At 39.4% G+C, this 27840-nt stretch overlaps 1 protein-coding gene across 1 annotated transcript; it reads left to right on the forward strand.

The window, feature by feature from the left end:
- actr2.S (ARP2 actin-related protein 2 homolog S homeolog) lies at window positions 1-26918 on the forward strand. The gene is given in 9 exon segments (NM_001095724.1): window positions 1-105; window positions 9037-9147; window positions 13950-14165; window positions 15464-15536; window positions 16679-16815; window positions 17726-17875; window positions 21136-21281; window positions 22779-22911; window positions 25039-26918. Coding segments are annotated over 9 exon segments (1185 nt in total). The 5' UTR covers window positions 1-57; the 3' UTR covers window positions 25210-26918.
- The last annotated feature ends 922 nt before the right edge of the window (window positions 26919-27840 follow it).

Here is a 27840-nt window from a genome sequence, read left to right on the forward strand (position 1 = left end):
GACTGACTGACTGAACGATCACAGGCTCCGGTGCCGGCGGAGGAGGGAAACAACATAATGGACAGTCAAGGCAAGAAGGTCGTGGTGTGCGACAACGGCACCGGGGTGAGTTCTTACACCCGCCCATTTATACACAGGGAGTTGCTTCTTGTCACTTCCTGTTACCGTATAAAGCGCAGGAGCGACCGGGCCCGGAACTATTTACTGCTGCGCCGGATTAGCGCGGAATTAGCGCCTCGGTCACTTGATCTTCAACTATAACTCGCCGTCTGCTTCTCACCTGAGCTTTTATTCATTTGTTAGGCCATACATTTTCTTTGGTTATAATAAGAGAGAAGTAATGTAGCAGAGCTCACAATCCATTATGTGACGTATGAGTGGGAGTTGCCATACACATTCCTTGTGCTGGAGGAGCTGCAGGACCAGGGGATGCTCAATATATATATATATATATATATATATTTATATTATACACTATATATTATACATTATACACTATATATTATACACTATTCATTATACACTATATATTATACACTATATTATATTATACACTTCATTATACACTATATATTATACACTATATATTATACACTATTCATTATACACTATATTATACACTATATATTATACACTATTCATTATACACTATATATTATACACTATTCATTATACACTATATATTATACATTATACACTATATATTATATATTATACACTATATATTATACACTATTCATTATACACTATATATTATACATTATACACTATATATTATACACTATATATTATACACTATTCATTATACACTATATATTATACACTATATATTATACACTATATTATATATTATACACTATTCATTATACACTATATATTATACACTATTCATTATACACTATTATATTATACATTATACACTATATATTATACACTACACATACACTATATATTATACACTATTCATTATACACTATATATTATACACTATATATTATACACTATATATTATACACTATATATTATACACTATATATTATACACTATTCATTATACACTATGCTCTATACACTATACATTATACACTATTCATTATACACATTATACATTACCCTTCACATTTACTGCTGCAACAAGAGATTTTTTATTCCTTTTATACTTGTGCCGCAGTCATGGACATCCTTGAACTATAACTCACCATATTCTGCTTTATAAGGGGTTGTACACCTTTAAATTAACTTCTATTATGGTGTACAGACTTATATTCTGAAACAACTTGCAATAGGTTTTCATTTTTTATTATTTCTGCTTTTTGACTTATTTAGCTTTTTATTCAGCAGCTTTTCAGTTGGCAGTTTCAGCCATCTGGTTGCTAGAGTGGAAATTCCCCTAGCAACCATGCATTGATATGAGTAGGAGAGGCCTGAATAGAAAGATGAGTCATACAAAGTAGCAACAACAATTCATTTGTAGCCTTACAGAGCATTTGTTGTATTTAGATGGGGTCAGTGACCCCCCATTTGAAAGCTGGAAAGATTTTTTTTTTTAAAAAAGCAAATAATTTAAAAACTAAAAAAAACCAAAACAATTAAGACCAATTGAAAAGTTAGTTGAAATTGGCCATTCTATAGTATACTAAAATGTATCTTAAGGCTGAACCACTACTTTTAGTCTTTGGGATCTACTCTTCAGCCAGACGATGGTGATCTCAGAATTACTCAGAGATGTCTCTAAATGGGGTTTTCATTATAGATTGTATAGTATTTTCCAGGTTGATTCAGACTAAGGCTTCACTGATCTCTGCAGCGCTATATAAATCAGGGGTGCATATAAGGTACATGGGGATGTACCAGAAGATCTTTAGCTGGTGATCAGTAGATCTCAATACACTGTCATCAAACAGTTTACATAAGAAAAAGTTGTTTGTTAGCAATATACATTTTCTCATACATTAATATTTAAAGGAGAAGGAAAGCTACGGAGGCAGTTTATTGCCAATTGATTAGCTGCAATAGTACAAGCTATAACACTATATTTATTCAGCAGAATGCTTTACCATACCCCAGTAATCCGCTCTAGAACCTCTCTGTTTGTTTAGGATAGCAGCTGCCATATTAGCTTGGTGTGACATCACTTCCTGCCTGAGTCTCTCCCTGCTCACTCATAGCTCTGGGCTCAGATTACAGCAGGGAGGGAGAGAGGAGCAAACTGAGCATGCTCAAGCCCTAGCCCTGGAGGTTTAAGCTGAAAACAGTTAGTCTGATACAGAAGCCCATGAGTACACAATAGAAGGAAAGAAATGTGCTGTTTGTTTTGACAGAGGACTCAGAGCAGCATTACTTTGAGGGGTTACTGGTGTATTTATATAGACCTTTCTGATAAAGCTTACTGACTTTTAGCATTTGCTTCTCCTTTAAGTAATATTTCCATGGTGCAGAGTTGTAACAATGCTTTTATCGATGTCGATCATAGTGGGACAATATCACTAAACTATGGGCTCTCCTCATGTAAATGATCTCATGCATTCATTGGGTTACTGCTTTTCAACTGGCTCATTGTCTCTTATAAATAAAAGTGCCTTTAAGGGGTGGTTCACCTTTAAGTAAACTTTTAGTATGTTACTTTTTTATGGCCATTTCTAAGCAACTTTTCAATTGTTCTTCATTATTTTCATTAGTTTTTGAATTATTTACCTTCTTCTGAGCCCATCTAAAAGCAAATACTCTTTAAGACTAAACATATATTGTTACTGCTACTTTTTTGACTCCTCTTTCTATTCATATTCCAGCCTCTTATTCAAATCAGTGCATGGTTACTAGGGTCATTTGGAGCCTAGCAACCAGATTGCTGAAATTGCAAACTGGAGAGCTTCTGAATAAAAAGCTAAATAACTCAAAAACCACAAATAATAAAAAACCTAAGCAAATTCTCAGAATATCACTCTCTTCATCATACTAACAGTTAATTTAAAGGTGTACAACCCCTTTAAAGATTGCTTTGCTAATGCCCTGCCGAGCAAAGTGAGCAAAATGCAAAGTTCTACTTTCCCACCAACTGTTTCTGTGGTTTTGCAACAGGGGAGGGGGAAGTAGGTTTGCGTTGTTCGGGGGCTACACACATATCTATGAAGAGTAGTTTGATTTTATCCTGGATTTGTTCTACATTGCAGCACAAGTGGCTCATGTTTTGGTGGTGCTGAGGGTAAATGCTGCTCTGAACAATAACTTGAAAGTGCAGCTTCTGTTCTGAAGTGTCTGTAGCTGCTTCTTTCACTCCCAGCCAGGTATTGTGGGGTGTGACATATTCAGATTAGAGCAAAGGTGTGTATTTTACTAGTCTTTGATAAGAAAGCTCCTGACTTCCCTATTAATCTGATGTCATACAAGTAGGTACCACCCAACAATATTTCACAATGTAGACAAGTTAAAGCAATAATAGATCAGTTGGTCTCCCAGCAATATTTTTGGGAAGTCATTTGTTTTGCAACCATTAATGAAGATACCAATATAGCGAAAAAACAAAGAATTTGGACTCCAGAATAGTAATGATGGCTAATATCAAATATCATGGTGTGACCTAAGATTAAAATTGACACTTTTCTACCCAGAAATCATGCCCATTGTTGAGCAAAGTGGGATTAAAACAGGACATTTTCAGTTTCCGTCCTGTTAGAAAACAAGACCTGCTAATAATTCCATGTCTTCCATCTTCACTTCCGTAAACCCGTTATCCAGAAAGCTCCAAATTACGGAAAGGCTGTCTCCTTTAGACTCCATTATAATCAAATAATCCACATTTTTTAATATGATTTCCCTTTTCTGTGTAATAATAAAACAGTAGCTTGTACCTGATCCCAACTAAGATATAATTAATCCTTATTGGAAGCAAAACTATTGGCTTTATTTCATGTTTACGTGATTTATTTTTTTTATGGAAAGATCCATTAACCGGAAAAACCCAGGTCCCGAGCATTCTGGATAACAGGTACGATACCTGTACTTCCATCTCTCTAGTTACTTGCAACTGGACCACAGACACGCTACAGCCAATGATACAGAAGGTGAATTTGGACAGGTTTCTGTTGCCCAAATGCCAGTTCCTCCACAAAGATTGTACTGAAACCAAATCTACCCAAATCCATCAAATTTGAAATAATAAGTATTCAAATCCTATGTCAATCATATAAGGGGTTTGAGGTGGTTTGTCCAAATCTAGGGAAAATGCATTTTGATCTCCTCTAGAACTCCATGGGCAGTTTCAGGGTACCTGAAGCAGCTTGTTTAGGCTACTTATAAACACTTTGTTTAGAGTGCGTGGATTGCTCCGTGTGCCTTAAAGGAACAGTTCAGTATAAAAATAAAACTGGGTAAATAAATAGGCTGTGCAAAATAAACAATGTATCTACTATAGTAGTGACTGGATGTGTAACATAATAGCCAGAACACTACTTCCTGCTTTTCTGCTCTCTTGCTTTCCACTGATTGGTTACCAGGCAGTAACCAGTCAGTGACTATAAGGGGGGCACATGGGACATATCTGTTGCTTTTGAATCTGAGCTGAATGCTGAGGATCAATTACAAACTCACTGAACAGTTATGTCCCATGTGGCCCCCCTTATAGTCACTGACTAACTCAGAGTTAGAGAGCTGAAAAGTAGGAAGTAGTGTTCTGGCTATTATGTTACACATCCACTCACTCCAGCCTTTATACATTACATTTAGGGATGCACCAAATTCACTTTTTTGGTTTCGGCCATACCCCCGACTCCTTGGTGAAAGTTTCATCCGAATACTGAATCAGAATCCTAATTTGCATATGCAAATTAGGGGTGGGAAGTGGAAAACATTTTTTACCTTGTTTTGTGACAGTCATGTGATTTGCCCCTGCCCCTAATTTGCATATGCAGATTAGGATTCGGTTCGGGCCGGCAGAAGGATTTGGATGAATCCGAATCCTGCTGAAAAAAGCCGAATCCCGAACCGAATCCTGGATTCGGTGCATCCCTAATTACATTTTTGGCTAACTAACTATATTTGATACATTTTTTATTCTATTTACCCAGTTTTTATTTTATACTGAACTGTTCCTTTAAGGTGGCCATAGACGCACTTATAATATCTTACAAAATGAATATTCCTATGATATTCAGTGCGTGTATGGTGGGAAATGAGCCGACCGATATCAGCAGAAGACTTGGATATTGTTCGGCTCATCGATTGGGCTGGAGGGAAAATTTTGATCAGGCTCCTTTAAAGGCACCTTAACATTAGCCATTGTTAGTGCCGAATGATCATACAGGTAGAATTCTATTGTTTTTACCTCTGTATGTGATAATTCAGATCTACACGTGTGTATTTAAATGAACAATCTTTCTTTGAAACATCTTTTCCAGGAAAGATCGTAATTGTAATGTCATTAGCCCTAAGCAGGTTCTCAGGTGCACCTGTAATGTTCATAAACCGTCAGGACTGAATTTTATTTATAATCTCATTGGGATGTAGAAATGTTCCTAGTTTAGTAAATATCCCTTGAATTCTTCTTTGTCTCTGCTCCAGAATGTTAAAGGAGAAGCAAAGGTGTTTTTACTTGGGGGTGCCAAAAGTTAGGCACCCAAGTGATTGTCTACTTACCTGACACCTCCTATCAGCAGAAAACTGCACCCGCCCATGGAGCAATCACTTTCCTGCTTCTTCTTCAAATTTCCCAGGGCAGACGCATGCGCAGTAGAATGAAATAGCGACTTTTTCGTTAAAGTTTTGCTTTTCGTTCCACTGCGCATGTGCAGCTGCGTGAAGAAGACGGAAGAGGATCGCTCGGTGGTGTAACGCGGGCCGGTGTCGTTTTCTGCTGATAGGAGCACCGGCCCTGGATTTCAGGTAAGTCAATACAATCATTTGGGGTGCCTAACTTTTGGAACCCCCAAGTAGAAAATGCCTTTCCTTCTCCTTTAAACTGGATATACCCAATGAAGATCTAGTAGTTTGTTGAGGTCGCTAAACAAGTGAATCTGTTCAATTTGACCCTCCACAAAACAGGCCAATTATACAATAGTTTTTGCTCCGGGATCAGATCATTATGGTGCCTGTGGATGCCAAACAGTAGAGCATCGCATCTTTATCTTCCTTGCCCGGCAATTTTCAAGTCCTCTCAATACTTAGGGGCACATTCACCTAGGGTCGAATATCAAGGTTTAATTAACCCTCGATATTTGACCATCGAAGTAAAATCCTTCGACTTTGAATATCGAAGTCGAAGGATTTTGCACTATTCCTACGATCGAAGGAATAATAGTTAAATCTAGCGATTAAATCCTTCGAATCGAACGATTCGAAGGATTTTAATCCATCGATCGAAGGATATTCCTTTCATCGTTCGATCGTAGGAATAGCGCAAAATCCTTCGACTTCGATATCAGGAAATTGTTAGGAAGCCTATGGGGACCTTCCCCATAGGCTAACATTGGCCTTAGTAGCTTTTAGCTGGCGAACTAGGGGGTCGAAGAATTTTTTAAAGAGACAGTACTTCGGCTATCGAATAGTCGAACGATTTTTAGTTCGAATCGTTCGATTCGAAGGTCGTAGTCGAAGTAGCCCATTTGATGGTCGAAGTAGCCATATTCTAACATTCAAAATTCGAACTATTTTTCCTCTATTCCTTCACTCGAACTAAGTAAATGGGCCCCTAAATATTTGGCCAGATACAGTATGTCTGCGAGGGCCAATACATGGGCAGGTAAGTAGCCGACCCAGTCTGAAAGGGTCAGATCAAGCGCTTCAATTTACCAGTGTATGGACAGCTTTACGTTGTTTTTGATTCCCATTAAAAGGTTATTTGTTAAAAACTGGAAATAACTGAATAATGATGGTTAGTCTTTATACTGATGGCTTATTGCGGGAGCCCCCATATTTCTGTACATTTTCTCACTTTGCAGTTAGTATTGAGCAGAAAGAGGTGGATAGTGACTAAATAGCCTGGGCTGGTTTATTTTGGGGAATGTGTATTTTTCTACATTTACAGACCACAAACATTCTTTTGAGAGTGGTCAGATGTGCACATCTGGATCTATTGCTGTCACTTTATACACACGTGTGCTGTACATGATGCTAATGTTTTCCACCCTATAAAGGATTTCCCACATGTTTATGTTTAGCTTTGGCTACTACTATATCCGCTTTGTTTGCCTCTTGATCCTCTTCAAAAAAAAATCTGGGCCTTAGCAACTAGATTGCTTCAATTGCAAACTGTAGAGCTGTGGGAAATAAAGCTAAATAACTGAAAGATCACAAATAATAAAAACCTTCTTCACTGCCTGCCATAGCCCCCCTTTTTTTGTGTTATAATGCTATTACTAGAAGCTAGCTATGGTCATTATAAAGGAAAAAACATACAAAATAAAAGTTCTTCAGATTTAGCTTTTTGTGCATAGGGTTTCCATGTGATTCTTCACGTACAGTAGCCTTATATATTGTTAGATGCAGTGTCACTGTATGTGGAATAGTTCAGCAAGCTCATGGAGTACATATGGCTCATCAAAGCCAAGTGTAATAATGTTTTATTTGATATTAGCTGTATAGCTGCTAGTACTTTCCCAATGCCTTGTAATTCATCTGCTGAATGCACATAATCTGTCAATTTGCTCAACCTTTGGATTATTTCTGGCAGATTGCAAACTATGAGACCTAATAGGCCACTTTTGTCCCTCGCAGTCCCTCGTTGCCTGTGAAATAAGGGTTTTAGAGTGAAATGTATGCAGTAGCCGTGTTTCTTGTGCTGTAGCCGAGCGTGACTCAATAGGAAGTCAAACCACAATTTTGTAAAGTCTATATATGGTAAATAGCTGCAACGTGCCGAACCCTTTGTGCCTACTCGCTAGCAAGTTATGGTTATCTAGTCCGCTATCTGTACATAGGAAAGAGACAAATGCTAATGATCTATATTACACGTTGCAGTAATTATATCAATGTTCCACTGGAAAAGGATGGCAGACATGCGTTTTACTGCTCAACTATATATAAACTAATATATAAACTGAACGTTTGCTTTGTGGTTTCATAAAGAAGTGTTAAGGCAACATCCCCTTTTATTAATCAGTTATCAAATTCACAGTACAAACTAATATACCCCCCCCCCTTATTCTCTGATTAAATTGTGATCACAAGTTTAGCTTGCTGAATTAAAGGAATTGTTCAGTGTAAAAATAAAAACTGGGTAAACGATAGCTGTGCAAAATAAACAATGTATCTAATATAGTTACTTAGGCAAAAATGTAATGTATAAAGGCTGGAGTGAGTGGATGTGTAACATAATAGCCAGAACACTACTTCCTGCTTTTCAGCTCTCTTGCTTTCCACTGATTGGTTACCTGCCAGTAACCAATCAGTGACTTTAGGGGGTCATAACTGTTGCTTTTGAATCTGAGCTGAATGCTGAGGATCAATTACAAACTCACTGAACAGTTATGTCCCATGTGGCCCCCCTTATAGTCACTGACTAACTCAGAGTTAGAGAGCTGAAAAGCAGGAAGTAGTGTTCTGGCTATTATGTTACACATCCACTCACTCCAGCCTTTATACATTACATTTTTGTCTAACTCACTATATTAGATACATTGTTTATTTTGCACAGCCTATTTATTTACCCAGTTTTTATTTTTATACTGAACTGTTCCATTAAAAGTACTTATCTAGGCCTTGAGGCTCCAGCCATCAGTTTTCCTCATGTGCCTCAAAAAACATCGGCCACATAGGGAGATTAAAGCGACTCTCATTTTGGTCCTTGTCAGGTAGATCACTATATTGCCAGTATATGACCCCCTTCCCCATTTTGTGACTCCTGTTGTCCATTATACAAGGGCATTATCTGTTTATTATCTAATTATTTGCCTCACAAGGACCAAACATGGAATACTTTGTTTCTTAATTTGCCCTGTTATCTAGAAATCCCCAGCTCCTGAGCATTCTGGATAACGGGTCCCATACCTGTACCTTGTCATGGACTGTGTTTAATTGGTACCTTTTTTCTTTTTTTATATATTAGTTTGTGAAATGTGGATATGCCGGCTCAAACTTTCCAGAGCACATCTTCCCGGCTTTGGTTGGGCGACCTGTGATCCGATCTACTGCCAAAGTGGGAAACATTGAGATTAAGGTAACTATATATTTAAACACACATTTCCTTTTCCTCCTAGCAGCTGTTATGTTAGTAAGCATTCATTGTTTTAGGCATATAGGGGCCAGGACACACACTGCTATTTCGGGAGATTAGTAGTCTAGCCCCAAATCGCTTCATTTTTCGAAGTCGCATGAAGTTTCCTCGACTTCGGCCGACTCAGGAAAAAGAAGCGATCCAAGTTGATTCATCTGCATGAAGATAAATTCAGTTGTATAAATCTTGAATGTGTACAGCTAATGGATAACAACCACCAGAATCCAGCTGAAGGACCTGATGTTAAATGCTAAAGCCATGTCTGTTATCACAGGTATAAAAGGTTTCACGCTGAACTCAAATCCAAATGGAGGCCGCTCTCAGTAGTGACAATCCTCCGCTTCATACACACCAACCAGAAATTGCTTAAAAAGAAAAAGAGAAGAAGGAAAACTCCTATAGTGTATCACCAATGGTATAGCTGCAAGGTTTCAAAATCCTCTTACCACTTAGCAGGGAATGTTTTATGCCACTTTTGTTATTTTTTATTTCAAAGGGATTGCCCTGTAACATGTATCTGGAATGGGCTTCCCCTCACTACTATATACTATATAAGGCGACAAAATCTCCCCGAATCTCCTCGTCTGGCCTTACCCTTAGTGTTTCAGCAATGGCAACCCATTCAGTCAGTGTGTGAGAAAACAATAGAAGATGAAATGTTAATGATGTATAAACAGGAAAAACAAATATCTACTCACAAAGTGGATAAAAGTACAAACAGAAATATCAAAGGAGAAGACGCTGACCGCTCCTAACTTCCCACTTTTAAGAGTGAGGCAACTTTGGGCGACTATTGAAAACGCATCACGGCGTGTGTATTGGCGCAGGCGATTTTGCGCTGTAGCCTATGGGGAAAAAACGCTGAGGCAGTTCGGGGAGATAGTCGCGCAAAAGACGTGGCAATAAGTCGCCAGGCGACAAAATCTCCCCGAATCTCCTCGTCTGGACTTACCCTAAGAGGTTTCACCCCAATTCATCAAGGAAAGGAGTGTCAGCGTATGCAGCGTCTTTAAAGCACATACCGTTGCCATAAATTGACCCCGGCAACGAATAAATATATATATATATATATATATATATATATATATATATATATATATAACACAATAGTGACACTTTTCATATCTTTGTGTCACTGTTGTGTTTATAAAGCATTTGCGGCGTTTGCTGGGTAAGTTCCTAGCAACCACTTGTATCTTTATAAACTTGTGCACTTTCATTGTTATAGTTCTATAGATATATATTTATATATAATGTAGCCCCTTTTTTCTGTGCTTGTGCCATTACACATTTTAGTGTACCGGTAATCTTGCATTCTGCTGACAGCATTCCCTTTACCTTTTTTTCCCTCAAATATTGACTCCTTACCAAGTAGGATAAGAAAAAGATGGTAAGTGGAGCCTTTTTGGGCCTTTGCACACGGTGCTTTGTGATGACGTTTGTCATATTTGCGCATCTTTTTGGTTCAATGATACATAGCTTCTTCTCTAACTGAAAGGTTTGGGTGTTTTGTGATATCCTACCTGTTCCTGCACGTTTGGGAATAGGGATCAGCATGTTACGTGATTAATTTGCACACAATTCATGCGGTCTTGCATTAGGGTGTTGCACTTTATACAAACACCAGATCATTTGTGCACAGTTTATAACATACAAACAGCAGTTGCCAGTGCTTTGTCTACCGTTTCTAATGTATTGTAAGCAATTTGCTTTAATTTAGGGATGCACTGAATCCAGGATTCGGTTCGGGGTTCAGGCAGGATTTGGGCTTTTTCAGCAGGATTCGGCCAAATCTGAACGGAATCTGAATCCTAATTTGCATATGCAAATTAGGGGCATGGATGGAAAATCCCGTGATTTTTGTTTTCCCCTTCCCACCCCTAATTTGCATGTGCAAATTAGGATTCGGATTGGTATTCAGCCGAATCTTTCGCAAAGCATTCAGGGGTTCGGCTAAATCCATAATAGTGGATTTGGTGCATCCCTACTTTAATTATTCATAATGAGTGGAATGGATGGAGCTGTAGAATTATAGCCAGAGGTGCATCAATATGTTTTAACTTTATTTGCCTGTGATTGGTCCTGCTGATGGGGAAACACATCTCAAATATTGCTCAGCAGCATCTCTTGTATTACATAGGGAAGTGCTTCTGTCATGGATAAATGAAGTTATACTGTATATCCTACTTCAGTCCTTAATTCTGTTTTATGATTTGTATCCATTCAGACTCCCTTGTGGGGAAAATGTATTCCTTCATATTATTTGTACTGTTAAAGGAGAACTAAAGCCGAACTAAAGAAGTAGGTATGTTCTATATGAGGTTCTGATTTTCTATGTAAACGTAATGGCATCTGTGGAGACAAGCGAGTTCCCTCGTTAGCACAAAGACAAATGTGCCATTAATAGTCTTTTCCCTGAGCCCACAGAGCTGTGCTACTCACATAATGACGGCACTTTAGCACAAAAGAACGACATTCACTACCTACAGATTCTCACTGTTCATGATTGTGTGTTGTACATTCGTAGGCGTGATTATAAACGATTTTAACTGCTGCTGTACTGTTGTTCTTGATCCATTAATATGCATGGATTCTTTGCAACACCTAATATTGTCTAAATGTTACTAATATGCCTGGCCATATTGTTGGAACAAGTTGTGTTGAACGGAGCACAACACAATATACATAATGTCGTGTTTAGTGGTTAAGAGGACATCTCTAACATCTCTGCTGTCGAGTTCTGCTGCCAGTCTTTATCTGCCCTTTGCTATTCAGAGAAATGTGCTCATTTAATGTTAAATTCTAATCTTAAACCAGAGCTTAAAATATCAGCGTTTTCCACCCACATAGATCTGCTGAAAAGTTTGCTTTGTGAAGGAGTAGGAGGAACTGGGATCTAAGCAAATGAATGGGTGTACTGAAGACCTTACCAAGGAAAAGGTGATTTAGTGAAAGATTCGGCAGAGTCCCGAACCAAATCTGAACCCTAATTTGCATATGCAAATCAGCGAGGGGGAGGGAGAAAGAGAACTTTTTTTACTTCCTTGTTTTGTGATGAAAAGTTACATGATTTTAAGGATTCGGTTTGAATCCAAATCCTGCTGAAAATGGACGAATTCTGGCTAAATACTGATTGGTGCATCCCTCATTTCAATGAGTGATGGGATAGGGTAATTAGTTGAGTTACACTGACAGGGTACTGTTAAATAATCTTTAAGACTTCTCTTACAAGTTGCACTGACTCACACTCTAGAGCAGTGATCCCCAACCAGTAGCTCGTGAGTAACATGTTGCTCTCCAACCCCTTGGATGTTGCTCTCAGTGTCCTCAAAGCAGGGGATTATTTTTGAATTCTAGGCTTAATTGCATAAAAACGAAGTATAATGCCAAGTAGAGTCTCATGTAGCTGCCAGTCCACATAGGGGCTACCAAATAGCCAATCACAGCCCTTATTTGGCACCCAAGGGACTTTTCATGCTTGTGTTGCTCCCCAACTCTTTTTACATCTGAATGTGGCTCACGGGTAAAAAAGGTTGGGGACCCCTGCTCTAGACTAAGGCCATGGCGGCACAGATGTAGGCTCCACTGCACTCCGTCTTGTCTCTGAGCAACGGACCGGTGAGCAATGGAGGGGAGGGAGGGGGAGCGACAGAGGGGAGTGGTGAGCGATGGAGGGGAGCGACAGAGGGGAGGGAGGGGTGAGCACCGGAGGAGAGAGGAGGAGTGAGCAAGGGAGGGGAGGGGTGAGTGACAGAGGAGAGGGGGGAGCGACGGAGGGGAGGGGGGAGCAATGGAGGCAGGGATGAGCAACGGAGGGGAGTGAGGGGTGAGCGATGGAGGAGAGGGGTGACAGAAGGAAGGGAGGGTGACAGAGGGAAGGAAGGGTATTAAGACTGAGGGGTGCGAACGCAGACTAGGAGTTGGCAGAAGACCATTTTAGTGGTAGCTGCCCAGCATCCCTTCTCATTGTGGCCTATGGGTAGCTGCCTCTTCTGCGGACCTCTAGTTCTGGCCCTGGCGGGTGGTTATTAAAGGGGTAGTTCACCTTCAAGTTAATTTTTAATAGGATAAAAAATGGCCAGTTCTTTGCAACTTTCCAACTGTTTTAATAGCATTTTTTAAATATAGTTTTTGAATTCGTTGCCGCCTTCTGCCTTCAAGTTTCAAATGGGGGTCACTGACCCTGGCAGCCCATAAACTACTTGCTTTGTAAGGCTACATTTTTATTATCATTTTTTATTACTCATCTTTCCTTTCCAGTCTCTCCTATTCATATTCTAGTAACTCGTTCAAATCAGTTCCTAGTTGCAAGTGGACCCTAGCAACTACAAAGCTGCTGAGCATTAAAAATAAAGTGCAGTTGCAGATTGTTGCATTAAATTAGCTTTATATTATACTAAAAGTAAATTTAAAGTCAAATAAACCCTTCAACAGCTCTACCCCTAATCCTGGAACACAGTGAATTGTTACCATTTACTGATTGGCTGTAGGTGTCCTAAGGATTGTTCTCTTGTTCAGTTCCAGTAGCTGATAAGGTTGGTAATGCATTAGATTGATCTATATTTAAAAATTCAAAAAATACTATGCACATATAAACCCACCAGTATCTAAATGTGGCTATTTGCTACCCATTTACATATAATATGATAAACTTTTGTGCCCTTGCTGGGCTGTTCTGTAATTTCATGATCATCCTGCTTGTATTTATACACACATTTCAGAGCTTTGTTTGTTGTCATTTTTAGGATCTGATGGTCGGTGATGAAGCCAGCGAGTTACGTTCTATGCTGGAAGTAAACTACCCTATGGAGAATGGGATAGTGCGGAATTGGGATGATATGAAGCACCTTTGGGACTACACCTTTGGACCAGAAAAACTGAACATAGACACCAGAGACTGTAAAATCCTGCTCACAGAGCCCCCCATGAATCCAACGAAAAACCGGGAAAAGATTGTAGAGGTATGTTACCACTTGACAACTGAGGGATATAAATTTAGTGGAGAGGGAAAGGTGCAATCACTGGGGGGCACAATCTAGTATTTATACTACTTACCTGACACCCAGGACTGTTGCTTCTGTTCACTAAAAATTGCACCGGCCTGTGGGCTTGTTCATTATCTTCTTCCATTTCTTTCTTCTCTTTGGCTGGGTTTCAGGGTTTCAGGTGCAACATAATGGAAAGCTAAACTTGCAAAAAATTAAAAAAAAAAATGCTTTTCCCTCTATTTTGCTTACGCTTTGGTTTAGGGTCAGGCTTGGTGACAAAAGCTTCCTCCCATTTGTTGTTGGATGGGAATGGAGTAAGCTTACTGTTAATACATACAGTTGGAACACACATTTTCACTGTAGGTTGGTCCCTAAAATTTATATGATAAAGGGATTCTGTCATCACTTTTATTTCTAAATGACACTGTTTACACTGCAAATAATTCACTGTACAATATAAAATGTCATTCCTGAAGCAGCAGGTGTATTTAGTTGTAATATTGGTGTGTAGGTGCATCTCAGCTCATTTTGCCTGGTCATGTGATTTCAGAAAGAGCCAGCACTTTAGGATGGAACTGCTTTCTGGCAGCCTGTTGTTTCTCCTACTCAATGTAACTGAATGTGTCTCAGTAAGACATGGGTTTTTACTATTGAGTGCTGTTCTTATATCTACCAGGCAGCTGTTATCTTGTGTTAGGGAGCTGCTATCTGGTTACCTTCCCATTGTTCTGTTGTTAGGCTGCTGAGGGTGATATCACTCCAACTTGCAGTACAGCAGTAAAGAGTGACTGAAGTTTATCAGAGCACAAGTCACATGACTGGGGGCAGCTGGGAAACTGACACTATGTCTAACCCCATGTCAGATTTCAAATTTAAATAATCTGCTGTTTTAAAAATGTATTTCAGTGCAGAATTCTGCTGGAGCATCATTAGATGCGTTTTGAAAAAAAATATGTTCCAGTATCCCTTTAAATAATGAATAAGGGGGTTATGACTGCAGCCACTACTCAGTGTTATTATTTAATGTGCAGGTGTGTTTATTCATCACTTGACTTGAACTTGTGGTGACCAGTGGGAATGTGTCCGTGTCCTGGGCATTAGGAATGTTTATGACTGAGCTCACACTCAGGTCTTCATAGAATTTAGTATGAAAGTTCTCCTGATACCAACTAATCGTATAATGACTTATGTTTCGCTAGGGTAGGTAGGTGACTAATCAAATGTTACATATCAGCAGTATAATAACACGTGTATAAATATTCTGTTTTCAGGTAATGTTTGAGACCTACCAGTTCTCCGGCGTTTATGTTGCAATACAGGCTGTTCTCACATTATATGCACAAGGTGGGTCATTTATCTGTATGTATGAAATATTGCTGCCACAATGTGTTCCCCTTACAGTTTTTTAAATGAGCTACAGGCAGCGTTTACTTCACATTCACTGATTAGCCATTTTGTACCCTGGAAAAGCTGCAGTTTGTAACTGATTTTACTGGGAAATGAGAATTCAAGTGAGAATAATGGGTTAAAGAAGCATAATACACATTACTGACTGAAAGGTGCAGCGCGCATGCGCAATTGGCGCTGCGCGGCACATAGAAAAACCTTTTTTTCTTTCAAGTATGATCGGGATGGGGGACTGGCCCGGCCGGGCCCATTAGGGGTCGGGCCCACCGGGTTTTTTCCCGGTATCCCGCCGGGCCAGTCAGACACTGGTACTCACCGTTTATAAGGATATAATTTACAAGATATTCATGGCTTTTGTGTATTATAACTATAAATATACCTTTGGCCAATCAAAGTTAATTCTTGGATGTTGGATCAGTTTGTTTGATCTACTGCAGACGTGTAGTTAAAGGAGAAGGAAAGGTTAAAAGTAAGTAAGCTTTATCAGAAAAGTCTATATAAATACACCAGTAACCCCTCAAAGTAATGCTGCTCTGAGTCCTCTGTCAAACAGCACATTTCTTTCCTTCTATTGTGTACTCATGGGCTTCTGTATCAGACTTCCTGTTTTCAGCTTAAACCTACAGGGCTAGGGCTTGAGCATGCTCAGTTTGCTCCTCTCTCCCTCCCTGCTGTTATCTGAGTCCAGAGATAGGAGTGAGCAGGGAGAGACTCAGGCAGGAAGTGATGTCACACCAAGCTAATATGGCAGCTGCTATCCTAAACAAACAGAGCTTCTAGAGCTGGTTACTCAGGTATGGTAAAGCATTCTGCAGAATAAATATAGTCGTATAGCTTGTACTATTGTGGCTAATCTATTGGCAATAAACTGCCTTGGTAGCTTTTCATTCTGCTTTAATGTAACCCATAGTATAGGAACAACCCCTGCTTGTTGTCTTTACACAGAGTAAGTTTGCTTGAACAATGAGTGACACTGGAGACCTGTTGCCAGTAATGCGACCGTCACCAATTGGATCTGGAGGTGCAACTGAATCTGAATCTGGTTTATGAATGTTGCATGTTTGTTCACTTCTTTCTAGGTCTGTTGACTGGTGTTGTGGTTGATTCTGGAGATGGTGTCACTCACATCTGTCCTGTGTACGAAGGCTTTTCTTTGCCGCACCTCACCAGGAGACTAGATATAGCCGGCAGGGATATCACCCGATACCTTATAAAGGTAAAATAAGGGGCTTTCAATTTTTCATACTTGCTTTTCATTGTTCTAAAAATGTCTGATCCATTTTATATGTACTGCAACCCAAATGATTTTTGTTTCTGCCAGTGCAGTGTTTAAAGGAACAGTTCAGTATAAAAATAAAAACTGGGTAAATAGACAGACTGTGCAAAATAAATAATGTATCTGATATAGTTAGTTAGGCAAAAATGTAATGTATAAAGGCTTGAGTGAGTGGATGTGTAACATAATAGCCAGAACACTTCTTCCTGCTTTTCAGCTCTCTTGCTTTCCACTGATTGGTAACCAGGCAGTAACCAATCAGAGACTTGAGGAGAGGTCACATGGGACATAACTGTTGCTTTTGAATCTGAGCTGAATGCTGAGGATCAATTACAAACTCACTGAACAGTTATGTCCCATGTGGCCCCCCTTATAGTCACTGACTAACTCAGAGTTAGAGAGCTGAAAAGCAGGAAGTAGTGTTCTGTTACTGAGCTTCTGGCAGCCACTGTTAGAGCCATTTACCCCTCATTTGAAACACGAACAGGGACTATAGCAGATAGGGAGCTCCAGTATGGGGCAATTTCTAAAGATAATCATTTTTAGCCCAGAGTGAAACTGCTGCCACATTTTAATACAACCATAAAAAAAGTATCAATAACAATACATCTGAGCCTTACAGAGCATTTGTTTTTTAGATGGGGTCAGAAGAAGGCAAATAAAAAAAAAACGCAGGCCAACTGAAATGCTGCTTACAATTAGCTGTTCTATAAAACATACTAAAAGTTAACTCCAATGTGAACCACCCTTTAAGTTTTCTTTCATATGTCCAGTGCCAAACGCTTTCACTCGTGAGCAACTTGTAGATAAACTTGTATAAACTTTACATTAAGAATTGTATCTCCTGCAGTTGCTGTTGCTGCGAGGCTATGCTTTTAATCACTCTGCTGATTTTGAGACTGTCCGTATGATCAAGGAGAAGCTTTGCTACGTGGGATACAACATCGAACAGGAGCAGAAACTTGCACTGGAGACAACAGTCCTTGTAGAGTCTTACACAGTGAGTACCACAATCCTCTTCTGTATGTGATGTACAAAAAGGAAAACTATACCCCCCAAACAATGTAGGTCTCTATATAAAGATATTGCATAAAACAGCTCATATGTAAAACCCTGCTTCATGTAAATAAACCATTTTCATAATAATATACTTTTTTTATTAGTATGTGCCATTGGGTAATCATAAATAGAAAATTGACATTTTAAAAAATAAGGGCCGTCCCCTGCGATTCACTGTGCACACAAACAAACCATACATGCAAGGTCACTTGAGCCAATTAACAGACAGAGTTCTGTATTTTGCTTCCTCACTTCTTCCTGTTACAGTTAGAGCTGCAGTATTTCTGGTCAGGTGATCTCTTCCTGTTACAGTTAGAGCTGCCGTATTTCTGGTCAGGTGATCTCTTCCTGTTACAGTTAGAGCTGCCGTATTTCTGGTCAGGTGATCTCTTCCTGTTACAGTTAGAGCTGCCGTATTTCTGGTCAGGTGATCTCTTCCTGTTACAGTTAGAGCTGCCGTATTTCTGGTCAGGTGATCTCTTCCTGTTACAGTTAGAGCTGCAGTATTTCTGGTCAGGTGATCTCTGAGGCAGCACACAGACCATCATTAAATGGGGGTTCAAGGCAAGAGATGTAAAAAGACAATATTTACTTATTCCAGTTAGGTAAGATTCTTTAATATGCCACTTAATATGATATAAACTATCTGTTGCTTAAGTATTCATTTTGGGGATATAGTTTCCCTTTAAAGATACTCTCTGTACAACACATCCTTTCCCTTTGCTTTTATACATTGGTGGATGATGCAGAAATGGGTCCTTTTTACCTCCTGTGTTTGCCCGAATTTGTATGTTTTTGAAATCTGCAACTTTCTATTGTACAGCTCTGCAGAATATGCTGGTGCTTTATAAATACAGGTATGAGGTCTATTACCCAGAGTGCTTGGCAATTGGCTTTTTCCAGGTAATGTTTTTTCCATAAATTGGATACTTTAAGTCTTCTATATAAAAAAAAAAAGTGAATCAATTAAACCAAAAGGATTGTTTTGCCACCAATATGGATTCAGCTTAGTTACCATCAAATACAAGCTACTGTTTTATTATTATATACTTGTTTATAGCACAGGTATGGGATCCGTTATCCCGAAACCCATTATCCAGAAAGCTCAGAAATATGGAAAGGCCATCTCTCATAGACTCAATTTTATCGAAATAATCCACTTTTTTTTCTGTGTAATAATAAAACAGCAACTTGTACTTGATCCCAACTAAGATATAATTAATCCTTATTGGAGGCAAAACCAGCCTATTGGCTTTATTTAATGTTTATATGATTTTCTAGTAGACTTAATGTATGAAGATCCGAATTGCAGAAAGATCTGTTATCCAGAAAACCCCATGTCCCGAGCATTCTGGATAATCGGTCCAATACCTGTAATAATAATAATACTTCTGGACAATCTACTTCTACTAAACTGAAAATCTCTTTATGACCACTGGGGAGTGCTGTGTAGTAGTAGTAGGAGGAGTAGAGTAGTAGGCGTTGGAGGAGTAGTAGTAGTAGTATCTCGGCACTTATTTGTGGTTACACATACTCTAGTACAGTGATCCCCAACCAGTAGCTCGTGAGTAACATGTTCCTCTCCAACCCCTTGGATGTTGCTCTCTGTGGCCTCAAAGCAGGAGATTATTTTTGAATTTCAGACTTGGAAGAAAGTTTTAATTGTATAAAAACTAAGTATAGTTACAAGTAGAGCCTCCTGTAGCTGCCAGTCCACAAAGGGGCTATCAAATAACCAATCACAGCCCCTATTTGGCACCACCGGGGACTTTTTCCTACTTGTGTTGCTCCCCAACTCTTTTTACATTTGAATGTGGCTCATGAGTAAGAAAGGTTGGGGACCCCTGCTCTTGTAAATGAAAACTCAACAATTTCCTAGTGTACAAGTAGCCACTCATGGTTATAGCTTTAAATATACTTGGAACCAAAAGTCTGTGTAAGGGCAAGTGATAGAATGTAACCATACTTAAAGGGGAACTATCTGGAAAATGAAAATGTAATGAATGTAATACTGAAATAAGAAACTTTCTAAATACAATCAATTAAATATTCTGCATTGTTTCTGAAATAATCAAGTTTATGTTCACTATTCCTCTCTCAGCATCTGTTTCTCTTCATTCTCTCTTCATGCAGCAGTTGGGTGTCAGATATTCACTGACAGTTACATCCAATATATTTTATAGGGGGGCTCCTTTCCTAGCAGATGAATTAGAGGTCACTCAAATAACTGATTCCAGTACAAACAAAATAACTGCCTTTTGCACAAATCCTGCATGTAGAGAGACATGATGTCTGGTGAGTTTAATAGAGTGACCTCTAATACATCTTCTAGGCAAAAGGAGCCCCCCTATAAGATATATTGGATCTGTCAATGAAAATCTTTCTCCCAATTCCTACATGAAAAGAAACAGATGCTGAGAGGGGGATTGTGAAAAGTAACTTGATTATTTCAGAAAAGGTTCAGAATTTTTCATTGATTATATTTAGAACATTTCCTATGAGGAAGCTTATATTAAATAAGATCTATTCTCCCATTGCATTTCTAGCTCTGTTTTCTTTTAATTTTCTCAATTTATTTTAGTAAGTGAGTAGCAGAATCAGCAGCCAGTCTTGTGTATATATCCCATTACTTCTTCTCTACACAATTCATATGTTGGTGATTTTATTCCCAGTTTGAATGGTTAGTGGCTGCTCTGTATCAATTGAACGTTTTCCATATTGTGCCAGAGGAGTATCTGCGCACAGCACTTGACTGCTTTCATTTCACATAGGGATGCACTGAATCCACAATTTTGGATTTGGCCGAATACCGAACCGAATCCTAATTTGCATATGCAAATTAGGGGTTGGAAGGGGAAAACATTTTTTACTTCCTTGTTTTGTGACAAAAAGCCACACAATTTCCCTCCCCGCCCCTAATTTGCATATGCAAATTAGAATTCGGATTCTGTTCGGCCGGGCCGAAGGATTTGGCCGAATCCGACTCCTTCTAAAAAAGGCCGAATCCCGAACCGAATCCTGGGTTTGGTGTATCCCTAATTTCACAGTAGCAAAAGCAGAGAACTCTTTATTTTGTTTATATTCCTTTAAAATTGGAAACTTTTTGTGATCCCTCCGAGCACGGCCTCTGGCACCGGAAATCCTAATAAATTTCCTTTTCTTGGGGGGATGAAAGTTTACATTTGTATTTGTATTGCACAGCTTCCAGATGGCAGGGTTATTAAAGTTGGGGGAGAGCGCTTTGAGGCACCAGAAGCTTTGTTCCAGCCTCACCTTATCAACGTAGAAGGAGTCGGTGTTGCGGAGTTGTTGTTCAACACCATCCAGGCAGCCGACATTGATACTCGGTGAGTCTCTGCTCTTTGTGCATTAGTACAGCTCATACACATCTGCCATCTGTTATACAGGATTTATTGGATAACAGATCTTTCCCTAATTTGGATCACCATACCTTAAAGCAGTGATCCCCAACCAGTAGCTCGTGAGCAACATGTTGCTCCCCAACCCCTTGGATGTTGCTCCCAGTAACCTCAAAGCAGGAGATTATTTTTGAATTCCAGGCTTGGAGGCAAGTTTTGGTTTCATAAAAACCAGCTGTACTGCCAAACAGAGTCTCAATGTAGGTTGACAATCCATATAGGAGCTACCAAATGGCCAATCACAGCACTTATTTGGCACCCCAACAACATTTTTCATGCTAGTGTTGCTCCCCAACTCCTTTTACTTCTGAATGTTGGTCACGGCTTCAAAAGGTTGGGGATCCCTGCCTTAAAGGAACAGTAATATCAAAAATTTAAAGTGTTTTAAAAGAGATACAACTATAATATAGTGTTGCTCTGCACTGGTAAAACTGGTGTATTTGCTTCAGAAACACTACTATAGTTTATATAAACAAGCTGCTGTGTAGCCATGGGGGCAGCCATTCAAGCACAGGATACACAGTAGATAACAGATAAATACTACTATAGTTTATATAAACAAGCTGCTGTGTAGCCATGGGGGCAACCATTCAAGCACAGGATACACAGTAGATAACAGATAACTACTACTATAGTTTATATAAACAAGCTGCTGTGTAGCCATGGGGGCAGCCATTCAAGCACAGGATACACAGTAGATAACGGATAAGTACTACTATAGTTTATATAAACAAGCTGCTGTGTAGCCATGGGGGCAGCCATTCAAGCACAGGATACACAGTAGATAACGGATAAGTACTACTATAGTTTATATAAACAAGCTGCTGTGTAGCCATGGGGGCAGCCATTCAAGCACAGGATACACAGTAGATAACGGATAAGTACTACTATAGTTTATATAAACAAGCTGCTGTGTAGCCATGGGGGCAGCCATTCAAGCACAGGATACACAGTAGATAACAGATAAGTACTACTATAGTTTATATAAACAAGCTGCTGTGTAGCCATGGGGGCAGCCATTCAAGCACAGGATACACAGTAGATAACAGATAAGTACTACTATAGTTTATATAAACAAGCTGCTGTGTAGCCATGGGGGCAGCCATTCAAGCACAGGATACACAGTAGATAACGGATAAGTACTACTATAGTTCATATAAACAAGCTGCTGTGTAGCAATGGGGGCAGCCGTTCAAAGGAGAAAGGGCTCAGGTTAAACAGCAGATAAGCTCTGTAGAACATAATGGTGTTATCTGTTTTCAATTTCAGCCATGGCTACACAGCAGCTACACAACTGAATATAAACACACATGCCTGTAATATCTTTGCTTTTCTGTAGCTGTTAATTACAGATGAAATTCTTTTTTTGTTCTATCTTTCATTCTTATACAGTACATTCTGATCTCTGTTCTCTCTTGTTTTCAGGGCAGAGTTCTATAAACACATCGTGCTGTCGGGGGGCTCCACAATGTATCCAGGGTTGCCCTCCCGCTTAGAGCGAGAACTGAAACAGCTTTATTTGGAGCGAGTCCTCAAAGGAGATGTTGAAAAATTATCGGTAAGGCTTCCAATTTATTTATTTTTTTTAAAGGCCTCTTATTGGAAGAGACGATTCGCTTGCTTCATGTTTCATATTTCGGCTGTTTCCATTGCGCAGGTCACATTGTGCAGCAACACTATGGGGGCAATTCACAAAAGGGGAGAGAGACCATGGGGGGAATTCACAAAAGTGTCGGTAAAAAAAGTAACCCAGAAGTGGCGGTCGACAAATTTGTAAAATGTCGTACGTACGGCAAATTCACAAAGGCAGATGTTACCATCTCTGAATGTCTCGTAAGTCCGACAATTTTCTAAAATGTCATATCTTTTCATCGTACAAACGACATTTACCAAGACTTTTTAAACGACAATTTGTCTGCCATTTTCATTTTGGAGAGCCTAAAGTGTCTGAAAAATTGTCGGTAAAAAAAATGTTTACGAGTAATTCATAAAAATGTCGGGAAAAGTGGCGCCGAAAAAACCACGCCCACTCTTAACGACACTAATTCAAAAGTGTCGTACATGTCGGAAAACTGGCGGAGAAATGCTCTGTGAATTTGTCGGCTGTTGCTACGACACTTTCTACGACATTTTAAAGACATTTTTTCGTTCCCGACACTTTTGTGAATTCCCCCCCATTTGTGGAGTAAAAGTGGAGGTAAACTGGAGTAAAATACTTTCTCCTTATTCACAAACAGAAATCCAACTAAATACCGACTCAACCGACACTTTTCATATTTAATGAAAGAAAAACAGAAACTTTTATGAATTTGTCTTTCAAATGACATAAAAATGGCGCAAAAACGCCTATAGGGTTAGACACAAACTTGACTATAAAATGCTGATCCCTATGAATATGAGAATAATTCCCCAATGGGGCACCTACAAGAGGGGTGAAGTGAAGATTGGCTGAACCAAATCACATTATATTAGAATTGATCTGACACACGGGGACGAGTTACACTGAGCTTTACTCCCTTTTTAAAATGTCGGGGGAAAATGTTGTTTTTGTACCATTTTGAAAGACAAATTCATTAAAGTGTCAGTAAACTTTCTTTCTTTCACTAAAATTTGAAAAGTGGTGGTTGAGTTGGAATTTAGGCGGAAATTTACACTATTTAAGAATATAGTAGGAATTTACACCATTTGTGAATATGGAGAAAGTATTTTACTCCAGTTTACCATCACTTTTACTTCACAAATGGTCTCTCTCCCCTTTTGTGAATACTCCCCTATAAGTTGCTTGTTTTGCTTAGCAAACTATAACTACATCTTAAGTGATCCTGATCTTTCCATTGGAACATGATAGCAATGTGCCGATATTTCTAAGAAAAAATGGTCACTTTACCTGCTTTCTAATAGGCAACCAAATTAACATAACATCCAGAATTACCATAACATATTCTAAATTTGTACACAACCCAGTAATGTCCTCCGCTCCATAGGGATTCACCAAATCCTTTTGCCTAGAAGATGTATTAGAGGTCACTCTATTAAACTCACCAGACATCATGTCTCTCTACATGCAGGATTTGTGCAAAAGGCAGTTATTTTGTTACATTGTGTTTGTACTGGACTCAGTTATTTGAGTGAGCTCTAATTCATCTGCTAGGAAAGGAGCCCCCCTATAAGATGTATTGGATCATTTATCGGACACATCTACACAAAATGTAACAAAATAACTGCCTTTTGCACAAATCCTGCATGTAGAGAGACATGATGTCTGGTGAGTTTAATAGAGTGAGCTCTAATACATCTTCTAGGCAAAAGGAGCCCCCCTATAAGATATATTGGATGTAACTGTCAGTGAATATCTGACACCCAACTGCTGCATGAAGAGAGAATGAAGAGAAACAGATGCTGAGAGAGGAATAGTGAAGATAAACTTGATTATTTAAGAAACAATGCAGAATATTTAATTGATTGTATTTAGAAAGTTTCTTATTTCCGTATGAGGAAGCTTATATGACATTTTCGTGATAGTTCCCTTTTAAGATCAGACCTAATATTGTATGTATATGAAAAGCTCCAAAGGCTTCAGTGATAGAATAAATCAGGTGCACGTGGAACGTATGTTCAAGAATTCGCTTATGTTGAAGTGCAAATCTCGTGTTCTCTCCTTCACTATCGTTCTTTATTATTCCAGAAATTTAAGATCCGTATTGAAGATCCTCCCCGTCGCAAGCACATGGTGTTTTTGGGTGGAGCAGTATTAGCCGACATCATGAAAGACAAAGACAACTTCTGGATGACCCGCCAAGAGTACCAAGAGAAAGGCACGCGTGTGCTGGAGAAGCTTGGCGTGACTGTACGATAAACACAACTGCCATTGCCCGTCGCTTCTCTAAAGCTTTCCTTATTTCCTTTATTGCCAATCTTTCAACTCATTCACTTCCATGACTTTCTTGGAAAGGCCTGTCTGTCCTTTTGACCTAAAGATGGAAGTTTTTTGTGCTGGTTTCCTGAGGAGAGTTTTGTTTGTTTGTTAATGTAACTCCGTTTGACTGTAACACGTCTTTACAAACACCAAGCTCCAGCCCCAGAGCCGACCCCCTCCTCATTGGCCATTAGTCACAGTGGTCTTTTCCCTCTAGTGTCCTGCTCTAAAGCTGCTTTATCTTCTACTCACCACTGGGTGGCTTGTCTTTGTTTCCATAAGGGAATCCTTAAAGGGATACTGTCATGGGACAGTTTTTCCAAAACACATCAGTTAATAGTGCTGCTCCAGCAGACTTCTGCACTGAAATCCATTTCTCAAAAGAGCAAACTGATTTTTTTATATTTAATTTTGAAATCTGACATGGGGCTAGACATATTGTCAGTTTCCTAGCTGCCCCCAGTCATGTGACTTGTGCTCTGATAAACTTCAGTTGTACTGCAAATTTGAGTGATTTCACCCCTCCCTTTCCCAGCAGCCTAACAACAGAACGGGAAGGTAACCAGATAGCAGCTCCCTAACACAAGATAACAGCTGCCTGGTAGATCTAAGAACAACACTCAATAGTAAAATCCAGGTCCCACTGAGACACAGTTACATTGAGTAGGAGAAACAACAGCCTGCCAGAAAGCAGTTCCATCCTAAAGTGCTGTGAAAGCACATGACCAGGCAAAATGAGCTGAGATGCACCTACACACCAATATTACAACTAAATACACTTGCTGCTTCAGGAATGACATTTTATATTGTACAGTGAATTATTTGCAGTGTAAACAGTCATTTAGAGATAAAAACTACACAATAAAAATCATGACACAATCCCTTTAAAAAGCAGCTTTAATGCAATATCCATGAGATGCATCCTCATAAGTTTTTGCCCCCTTTCCCTCATTATTCTTGCATTCTCATACAAAAAAGAAATTCAAGATTTTTTTTTTTTTAAAAAAAACCTTTATTGGTGTTTTTGTACAGCAATTTACAAATCCCGCTGCTGCTTTTCTGTCACTTGTTGTTATTTCTGTTTTAATTTTTTTCCCCCAATTTTTATTCGATACACTTCCAGACAGTCGCATCTGTTAGGGCGCAGCATTAGTGTGAGAGGAGGTCCCTGTGTGATTATCATTCATAGGCATTCGTTACATATATTAACTCCGTTACTGCTGCTGAACTGTAACCCCCAACAACACAACTGACTGTGGGATCTCTCAGGGTTTTGCTGGGACGTAGCTGATCAGTAGTGAGAGTCTGATGGATGAACATCCCTGAATTCAATGGTTTCTTTGCCATGAGCCTCCTCCAGCCCTGCAAACGTGGAACACGGGATTTATTTCATTCCCTTCCGCCCGTCCCCTTTCTTTTTTTTTCCCGATTAACGAAGCACTTGATCAGGTGACCCATTCCACTAGGAATAAGCTCCCAATTACCGGAACGTGTTTGTGATGAGTCTAGAGAATTCCTATGTATGAATTTCTTTTGTTTTATTCTTTTCCTTTGTGCGCTGGTTCCTATAGAAGAGCCGGGAATAGATTGAGCTGTAAGGCCGTGCCAAGAGGAATGTTCCCAAGACAAATAAATGGCGTCTAATGGTTTATCTGAGCCACCGTCTCTGCCACCGTCTGTCTTCTCTACAAGGCAACGGCTGCTGGGGAGAAGGTTTGTTTTTTATCTATGGAAATGTGTTTTTGGTGCTAATCGATTCTATGATTAGGGATGCACCGAATCCACTATTTTGAAATTGGGCCGAATCCTCCGCAAAAGATTTGGCTGAATACCGAACCGAATCCGAACCCTAATTTGCATATGCAAATTAAGGGTGGGAAGGGGGAAAAATGTTACTTCCTTGTTTTCTGACAAAAAAACACGTAATTTCCCTCCCGTCCCTAATTTGCATATGCAAATTAGGATTTGGATTCGGTTCGGCTGGGCAGAAGGATTTGGCCGAATCCCGAATCGAATCCTGGATTCTGTGCATCCCTAATGATAGATTAATAGGGATTGTATTTCTCTAGACGAGAGGGTTGCAGCGCTCTCTAACCTGCTGGTGGAATTTAGTGTGTGTTGTACATAGGGGTGCACTCAATCCTAATTTGCATATGCAAATTAGGGGAGGGGAAATCGCGTGACTTTTTGTCACAAAAGAAGAAAGTAAAAACTGACAAAAAAAGTGTGAGCTCTGCGCTATGTCCGATTTTAAAGGGGTACTGTCATGGGTGTCCATACATTCATTTGGTGCTGCTCACAACCTTAAAGGGATCCTGTCATCGGAAAGCATGTTTTTTTTCAAAATGCGCCAATTAATAGAGCTGCTCCAGCAGAATTCTGCACTGAAATCCATTTCTCAAAAGAGCAAACAGATTTTTTATATTTAATTGTGAAATCTGACATGGGGCTAGACATATTATCAATTTCCCAGCTGCCCCAAGTCATGTGACTTGTGCCTGCAGATATAGGTATTTAGTGAGCTGGTTGCCAGTATACTGTTCCCTAGGTTCCTAGATGGAAACAAGAAGG

The sequence above is a fragment of the Xenopus laevis genome, chromosome 5S, assembly GCF_017654675.1.
Source record: "Xenopus laevis strain J_2021 chromosome 5S, Xenopus_laevis_v10.1, whole genome shotgun sequence".
Classification (NCBI taxonomy): domain Eukaryota; kingdom Metazoa; phylum Chordata; class Amphibia; order Anura; family Pipidae; genus Xenopus; species Xenopus laevis.